The sequence below is a fragment of the Camelina sativa genome, chromosome 15 (genome assembly GCF_000633955.1).
Source record: "Camelina sativa cultivar DH55 chromosome 15, Cs, whole genome shotgun sequence".
Taxonomy (NCBI): domain Eukaryota; kingdom Viridiplantae; phylum Streptophyta; class Magnoliopsida; order Brassicales; family Brassicaceae; genus Camelina; species Camelina sativa.
Window position 1 is genome coordinate 21,186,982 of NC_025699.1, and position 9,072 is coordinate 21,196,053.

The 9,072-nt window shown below is 40.3% G+C and overlaps 1 protein-coding gene across 1 annotated transcript; it reads left to right on the forward strand.

The window, feature by feature from the left end:
• Nucleotides 4,584-7,005, forward strand: LOC104748651. Its single transcript, XM_010470259.1, has 7 exons — nucleotides 4,584-5,045; nucleotides 5,134-5,299; nucleotides 5,432-5,509; nucleotides 5,702-5,759; nucleotides 5,847-6,131; nucleotides 6,252-6,321; nucleotides 6,400-7,005. The coding sequence occupies exons 1-7, from the start codon at nucleotides 4,584-4,586 to the stop codon at nucleotides 7,003-7,005; spliced, it is 1,725 nt and encodes a 574-aa protein (XP_010468561.1).

Here is a 9,072-nt window from a genome sequence, read left to right on the forward strand (position 1 = left end):
TCAGTTTGGGAGTAAGCAGGTCGAGTATCTCGGTCACGTCATTACACCTGAAGGAGTGGCTGCTGATCTCGGGAAAATCAGTGCGATGGTGGAATGAAAGACACCAACGAATGTCAAGGCATTACGCGGCTTCTTGGGGCTCACAGGGTACTACCGCAAGTTTGTGCAAGGTTATGGGGTGATTGTGAGACCTCTGACCACTCTACTCAAGAAAGATTAGTTCAAATGCGGAAAAGAAGCAGATGAAGCATTCCACAAACTCAAAGCAGCCATGACGACAGTGCTAGTTCTGGCTCTACCAGACTTCTCTGAAATGTTTGTAGTAGAGTCGGACGCGTCTGGAGTGGGTTTGGGAGCTGTCTTGATGCAAAGAGAGAGAATAATCGCATACTACATCTATTCTTTGACAGAGAGCCAGAGGCTCAAATCGGTGTATTAACGGGAGCTCATGGCCATAGTGTTCGCCATTCAGAAATGGCGTTACTACCTGTTAGGGAGGAAGTTCTTGGTGCGTACGGACCAGAAGAGTCTAAAGTTTTTGTTGGAACAAAGAGAGATCAACCTGGAGTATCAGAGGTGGCTCACGAAGATACTCGGGTTTGACTTTGATATTCATTACAAACCTGGTCTGGAAAACAAAGCTGTAGACGCTTTGTCTCGAAAAGAAGTGGTTCCTTCCTTGTTTGCTCTCTCGGTTCCAACAGCTCTTCAACTGGAGGAAATTTGTTCAGAGGTGGACAAGGACAGTGAGTTGCGGACCATTATTCAAGGGCCGCGGAACGATGAGAACTCGTACCTGGATTACTGCTTGGTCCAAGGGCGACTGCTGAGACAGGGCAGACTGGTGATTCCAAAAGGCTCTGCCATCACGGGATTGATCATGAGGGAGTTTCACGATGGTAAGTCTGGCGGACATGGAGGAGTGTTGAAGACTCAGAGAAGGATTGGCGAGCTGTTTTACTGGGATGGCATGATGACTGATATCAGGCGACATGTAGCAGCATGTCAAGTGTGCCAACGATACAAGCACTCCACACTCTCCCCTGGAAGTTTGCTTCAACCGCTGCCAATCCCAGATAAAGTTTGGGAAGATGTCTCCATGGATTTTGTTGAGGGGTTACCTAAGTCTAGAGGACATAATGCGGTGCTCGTGGTGGTGGATCGGCTGTCTAAATACGCCCATTTCTTCCTCATTAAGCACCCATTCACAGCTACAAACGTGGCCAATTTATTCATTCAAGAGATTATCAGGTTACATGGCTTCCCTCGGTCCATTGTATTTGATCGAGACAGGGTCTTTACCAATCAATTCTGGAAGGAGCTCTTCAGACTTGCGGGTACAAACCTGTGTTTCAGCACAGCTTACCATCCTCAATCTGACGGGCAAACGGAGGTTACTAACAGGAGTTTGGAAATGTATCACCGTTGCTTGGCAGGAGAGCAGCCTCGAACTTGGGCTAAATTTTTACCTTGGGCTGAATGGTGTTATAATACCTCTTTCCACTCCGCTCTTAAGATGACCCCATTTCAGGTGTTGTATGGCAGGGAACCTCCAACATTAATCAAGTACGAGACTGGCTCCACCTCCAATGCCGATTTGGACACTACAACAAATATGGGTATTGATAGCAGATTATAATAGCACAATTTTTGTAACTGCTATTAAAAGTGAAATGAGAGTTTGTCAAATAGACTTATAGCATTGCACTAATGCTATGCCCAAAAATCAATAAGCGGGAACTAAAAACACCTGATTCCGCCAACACTTGTGAAAAAAATAACATTTTGGCGGTCTCAATAATAAAATCTTTACATTTCATAGCACAAAAAAAAGACAAAATAAAGAAGGCAAACAAAAAAAAAAGACAAAACCTTCGAGTTCTCCGTCGACTCGTTTGCTCGATCGTCATCTCCATCGATTTTTCTTCTCCATCTCTCGCCATCTCCGTCGATTTCATCCTCTTCAAAGACGGCCATCTCCGTCAATTTTTCTTCTCCATCTCTCGCCATCTCCGTCGATTTCATCCTCTAGATCTCTCGCCATCTCATTCGATTTCGTCCTTTAGATCTCTCGCCATCTCCGCCGAAACTCATTCTCAGATCTGATTTTCAGGTGAGTTGAAAGTGAGTTTATAGTATCTATACACAGCAGTGTGTTTCGTTGGTTGTTGTAATTACAGGTGTGTGTTTTCTTAATAGGTGTGGGTTCTCAGATATCGGGGAAGAATACAATCACTATAGAGGTTAGACACATCTATCGATTTCTTGGCCTTTTGTATCGATTTCTTGTTAATAGGTGTGTCTCTGTGATTGATTGTCGAAAATATGTTTAACTTGTGGTCATTGTTGCTTGTATCCTCTACCCTTTGAACTGTGTCAAGGGAAACTAGGATTTTTAAGAAAAATGTTTGACAAGGCATGGGTGCATTTATGCAGGTAATTATAATTGTTAAAAGTGTTTTGTTTATGCATTTCGACTAGTGTTGTGATACTTATGCCTTTTTCTTATACTTTTCTCTTACATGAACTCTAGGGTTGATTCTGCATATGAGAGTGGTGCTCGATGTTTTGTTGAATTTGTTAGTGCCAAATTAGCAGTTAATGGAAAGATAATTTGTCCGTGCACCGGATGCCGCAATTTAGAGCGCCATACATGCAACGAGGTTGTGTCTCATTTAGTTATAAATGGAATGGATGAGGCTTACAAGAGACGTACTGATTGGTTTCACCATGGAGATTCTGTTGGTTTAGTAGAAGGTCATGATAGAGTGTGGAATGCTGAGATTCTGGGTTTATACGAAGCTGCTAAATGGTCTGATGNTTCATCCTCTTCAAAGACGGCCATCTCCGTCAATTTTTCTTCTCCATCTCTCGCCATCTCCGTCGATTTCATCCTCTAGATCTCTCGCCATCTCATTCGATTTCGTCCTTTAGATCTCTCGCCATCTCCGCCGAAACTCATTCTCAGATCTGATTTTCAGGTGAGTTGAAAGTGAGTTTATAGTATCTATACACAGCAGTGTGTTTCGTTGGTTGTTGTAATTACAGGTGTGTGTTTTCTTAATAGGTGTGGGTTCTCAGATATCGGGGAAGAATACAATCACTATAGAGGTTAGACACATCTATCGATTTCTTGGCCTTTTGTATCGATTTCTTGTTAATAGGTGTGTCTCTGTGATTGATTGTCGAAAATATGTTTAACTTGTGGTCATTGTTGCTTGTATCCTCTACCGTTTGAACTGTGTCAAGGGAAACTAGGATTTTTAAGAAAAATGTTGGACAAGGCATGGGTGCATTTATGCAGGTAATTATAATTGTTAAAAGTGTTTTGTTTATGCATTTCGACTAGTGTTGTGATACTTATGCCTTTTTCTTATACTTTTCTCTTACATGAACTCTAGGGTTGATTCTGCATATGAGAGTGGTGCTCGATGTTTTGTTGAATTTGTTAGTGCCAAATTAGCAGTTAATGGAAAGATAATTTGTCCGTGCACCGGATGCCGCAATTTAGAGCGCCATACATGCAACGAGGTTGTGTCTCATTTAGTTGTAAATGGAATGGATGAGGCTTACACGAGACGTACTGATTGGTTTCACCATGGAGATTCTGTTGGTTTAGTAGAAGGTCATGATAGAGTGTGGAATGCTGAGATTCTGGGTTTATACAAAGCTGCTAAATGGTCTGATGAAGATTTAGCTTGTAATTCAGATTTATGTGAGGTTGCTGAGGGAGAGGATAGGCAAGAAGATGAGTTTTTAGCAAAACTTGCAGAAGCTGAAATGCCATTGTATCCCACATGTGTGAATCATAGCAAGCTTTCTGCTACAGTTACACTGTTTCGGATTAAAACTCAGAATGGCTGTTAAGACAAGAGCTTCGATGATTTAATGGAAACTTTACCAAAAATGTTACCTGAAGACAATGTACTACACAAATCAACATATGACTTAAAGAAGTTTCTGAAATATTTTGATATGGGATATCAAAAGATTCATGCTTGTGTGAACGACTGCTGCCTGTTCAGAAAGAAGCTGAAGAAGGTTGATACTTGTCTAAAATGCAAGTCTTCGAGATGGAAGACCAACATGCACACTGGGGAAGTCAAGAAGGGTGTTCCACATAAGGCTTTGAGGTACTTTCCAATAATCCCTCGTCTGAAAAGGATGTTCAGATCGGAGAAAGTGGCTGTGGATTTGAGATGGCATTTCAATAACAAGAGCAGTGACGGGAAATTACGCCATCCAGTAGACTCAGTGACATGGAAGTCAATGAATGACAAGTATCCTTCTTTCGCAGCTGAGCAGAAGAACTTGCGACTTGGGCTCTCTACTGATGGGTTTAACCCCTTCAACATGAAGAACAGTCGATACAGTAGTTGGCCTGTCTTGCTCGTTAATTATAACATGGCTTATGTATGAAGGAGGAAAACATCATGCTTAGTTTGTTGATTCCTGGACCGCACCAACTTGGTAATAGTATAGATGTTTACTTAGAACCTCTGATAGAAGATTTAAATCGTTTGTGGTCTAAAGGCGAGGTGACTTACGATGCATTTAGTAAAACAACTTTTACGTTGAGGGCGATGCTGCTTTGGACCATAAGTGATTTCCCAGCATATGGAAATCTTGCTGGTTGTAAAGTAAAGGGTAAGATGGGTTGTCCTATATGTGGGAAGCACACAGATAGTTTGTGGCTGAGTCATAGTAGGAAGTTTGTATATATGTGCCACCGAAAAAGTTTGCCTCCGTCACATAGATTTCGAGGAAAGAAGAGTTGGTTTGATGGTAAAGCAGAGCATGGAACAAAGGGAAGGATACTCACGGGTAGAAATATTTCCTTACTACTGAGAAACTACAAGAATGATTTTGGTAATAGAAAAGAGAATGGGAAGAAGAGATCTAGAGCTGCTTGTGACATACCATCTGATAACGAAGATGAATACAGTGAATCTGATGATGAAGAAGAAGACTTAGCAGAAAAAGATGAAGAGGAGTTAACTAGATGGAAGAAAAGATCAATATTCTTCACATTGCCTTATTGGGAGGTATGTATAGTTCTTATAGAGTTTCCATTGTCATCACTTGTATATAACGTTCAACTGATTACTCTATTTTATGTTTTTTCTTGACAAGGAGATCCCAGTAAGACATAACATAGACGTGATGCATGTGGAGAGAAACATGGCTGCAAGCTTGATTGCCACATTGTTACATTGTGGCAATTCAAAGGATGGATTAAAAGCTAGAAAGGACCTCGAAACTCTTGGTATCAGGAAAGATTTGCATCCAAAAGATCATGGTAAAAGGACACTACTTCCCGCAGGTCCTTGGTCTTTGTCAAAGTCAGAAAAGAAAATATTCTGTAAGCGGCTCTTTGATTTTAAAGGTCTGGATGGCTATTGCTCTAACATATCTACTTGTGTATCATTAGACGAGTGTAAAGTGATAGGACTCGAATCTCATGATTACCACGTCTTGGTACAACAACTGCTACCAGTTGCTCTTAGAGGTTTACTACCTAAGGGTCCTAGAATAGCCATTTTCCGCCTATGCGCATTCTTCAACGTTTTGTGCCAAAGAGTTATTGATATGGATCAACTCCAAGTAATGGAAACAGAAATTGTGGAGACTCTATGCATGTTTGAAAGATTTTGGCCACCTAGTTTCTTTGACATCATGCTGCACTTGTGTGTGCATCTAGGAAGAGAAGCCCGACTAGCTGGTCCTGTCCATTTCCGATGGATGTATCCTTTTGAGAGGTAGTGTCCTTTTTTTTTATTTTAGTTCCATCTTGAAGACTAAATTAGTGAATCTAATTGGACTTATTTGATGTTCATTACAAACAGGTACATGAAATTATTGAAAGACTATGTTAGAAACCCAGCAATACCAGAGGGGTGTATAGCTGAGTCATATCTTGCTGAAGAATGCATGAGGTTCTGCTCTGATTTCTTGAAGACGACAACAAATGTAGAAGAAAAAGAGGAGAGGAACACTGAGTACGAGAACCACTCAATCCTAGAAGGTCGTCCTACATCAGCTGGAACCTCATTCACTCTCACTGATATGGATAGAAAAATAGCTCACCTTGCTGTAATCCAGAACACGACAATGGTGGAACCTTACATTGAGTAAGTTTTCTTATTACGTTGTACATTATTTATTCTTACAATAATTGTTTCTGATGAAGTTTCTTGTTTCTTGTTTATATGCAAGTGCTCATTTCAACATCTACAAGACATAATTGGTAGATGCAGACGTGATGCAAGTTATGTATGGACTATGCACACTCAAAATTTCCCCACGTGGCTAAAGCAACAGGCATGTTATACTATATTTGTTTTTTTTTGTGGCTATTTAATTAGTACTTTAGCTGACCTTTTATTTTGTAATTGTTAGATACCTCTTGATTATGAAGATAATGATGAGACACTTAAGATGTTGGCTTATGGTCCACGTAGTATAGCCAGATCTTATACAGGATACATTATGAATGGCCTGCGGTTTCATACAAAGTCAGTGCATAGGCTAAGTCAGAATAGTGGGGTTTACTATGAGGCAACAGCAATGTGTAGAACTAGTGCAAGGGACACAGCAAAAGTGGTAGATGTTGTATCATACTATGGCAGAATAGTTGATATAATCTTGTTAGACTACAATGTCTTCTACGTCCCAATATTTCGGTGTCCGTGGGCGGTTAAAGGTAACGGTGTTAAGGTAGAAGAAGGCTTTACGCTGGTTAATATGAATCAGAGCCAAGTGTCATTTGTGAAGGACCCATTCATTTTAGCCTCTCAAGCGAGACAAATATTTTATTCAAGGGAGAATGATGAATCTAGTTGGTATGTAGTTTTGAAAGGTCCATCTAGAAGATACAGTGATGAGAATGTGGAAGATGGGTATGTAGATGTTGGACCATTACCTTCGGATATTGATATGACTCTAGAAGACGTACCAGATGAGGCTCAAAATGCCAGAGCTGATTGTGAAGGAATTTTTGTGTGATCGCGTTCATTTGAGTCTATATTTGATTGGTTTTGCATGACTGTTATATTTTTGTTTTGGATACTTGGTCTGTCTTTGAGTCTATATTTGAGTTTCCGTCTTAGTTTTACAGACGTATCAGATGGGCAAGGGAAAAAAGGGTGGAAGGAAAAGGAAGACCAACGTACAAGAAGAAGAACCTGAATTCGTTGGCACCATATTGCCACAGGACACGCAGCCTCAAGACACACAGGTTGATGAACCACAACCGGATCAGACTTTGATAGATAGCCATATGGTTGGTCAAGCTGCTAAGGACGTTACAGAACAAGGAGCCGATAAAGAGTCAGCTGCTGTTTCTGAGGATGCTACAACTTCAGTTCCGCCCCAGACTAAAAAACACAAAGGACCAACAAAGATGAAAGATATTGCCAAGGATCCTAATACACGAATAAGAGTACAGTTCACTGAATTTGGAGAATCGTGTGGAGAAGGATCAATTAAGTTGTCTTCCTACTTAGGTCCCTTGGTAAGAGAACATGTTCCTGTTGTGATAGATGATTGGAGGAAAATTGGTGAGGAGCTGAAGACAATTCTATGGAAATCTGTTCAGGTATTTTAATTTCAAGTCACAATCACAAATAATTTGCTCTAAGTACTCTTATCTTATCTTTTTTCTTTTTTACTTTATTGTAGATATGATTTGAACTAGATGGAGAATATGAGAAAGCGGCTGTTTTGAAGTAAATGGGATGTCTATGGAGGGCCTCTAAGTCACGTTTGGTTAATCAGATTAGGAAAGATCTGAACAACGTAGAAAGAATGAAGCTGCGACCAGACAATGTTCTTACGCTAGAGTGGAGGAAGTTTGTCAAAGAGAAGACTAGTCAAGAGTTTAAGGTNGCCACAGGACACGCAGCCTCAAGACACACAGGTTGATGAACCACAACCGGATCAGACTTTGATAGATAGCCATATGGTTGGTCAAGCTGCTAAGGACGTTACAGAACAAGGAGCCGATAAAGAGTCAGCTGCTGTTTCTGAGGATGCTACAACTTCAGTTCCGCCCCAGACTAAAAAACACAAAGGACCAACAAAGATGAAAGATATTGCCAAGGATCCTAATACACGAATAAGAGTACAGTTCACTGAATTTGGAGAATCGTGTGGAGAAGGATCAATTAAGTTGTCTTCCTACTTAGGTCCCTTGGTAAGAGAACATGTTCCTGTTGTGATAGATGATTGGAGGAAAATTGGTGAGGAGCTGAAGACAATTCTATGGAAATCTGTTCAGGTATTTTAATTTCAAGTCACAATCACAAATAATTTGCTCTAAGTACTCTTATCTTATCTTTTTTCTTTTTTACTTTATTGTAGATATGATTTGAACTAGATGGAGAATATGAGAAAGCGGCTGTTTTGAAGTAAATGGGATGTCTATGGAGGGCCTCTAAGTCACGTTTGGTTAATCAGATTAGGAAAGATCTGAACAACGTAGAAAGAATGAAGCTGCGACCAGACAATGTTCTTACGCTAGAGTGGAGGAAGTTTGTCAAAGAGAAGACTAGTCAAGAGTTTAAGGTACTAACTTGTACTTAATTAATCTTCCACATAGAGTGTGCTAATTCTTTTATATAGGCTGTTAGTGATTCATACAAGGAAAGAAGACGTAACCAGATTCCTCACACATGTAGCCGTAAAGGAATGGTTAGATTGGCCGAAGATTTAGTAAGTGTCAGTTAGTGATTATCAATATATTTTGTCCACCAGTTTTGACAATGGTTTCTTAATATCACTGAATGTGTGTTATAATTACGCAGAGAAAAGAGAGCACAGATGAAGTGACTAGACTGAATGTGTGGGTCAAGTCACGAACTAAAAACGATGGGACAGCAGTGAACACGGATGCTGCTGCAAAGATTGTAAGTCATTTATTTTGTGATCCTCTCTTCTATGTTTTTCATTATAATTTACCTCTATAAACATAAGTCCGACATTTAATAGGAAATGGCAAATGAGTTCGTTCTGTCTGATGCTCCATCATCATCATCATCAAACCCAAAAGAAGACACTCTTGCTCAGATATTG

Bases quoted from the DNA above. Each gene is read 5' to 3' on its own strand.
- LOC104748651 (XM_010470259.1), top strand. From the start codon at position 4,584: ATGCTGCTTTGGACCATAAGTGATTTCCCAGCATATGGAAATCTTGCT. The intron at 5,300-5,431 runs GTAAAAGGACAC...GTGTATCATTAG, and splicing joins TTTGCATCCAAAAGATCATG to ACGAGTGTAAAGTGATAGGA. The intron at 5,510-5,701 runs GTTTACTACCTA...GTGTGCATCTAG, and splicing joins GCTACCAGTTGCTCTTAGAG to GAAGAGAAGCCCGACTAGCT.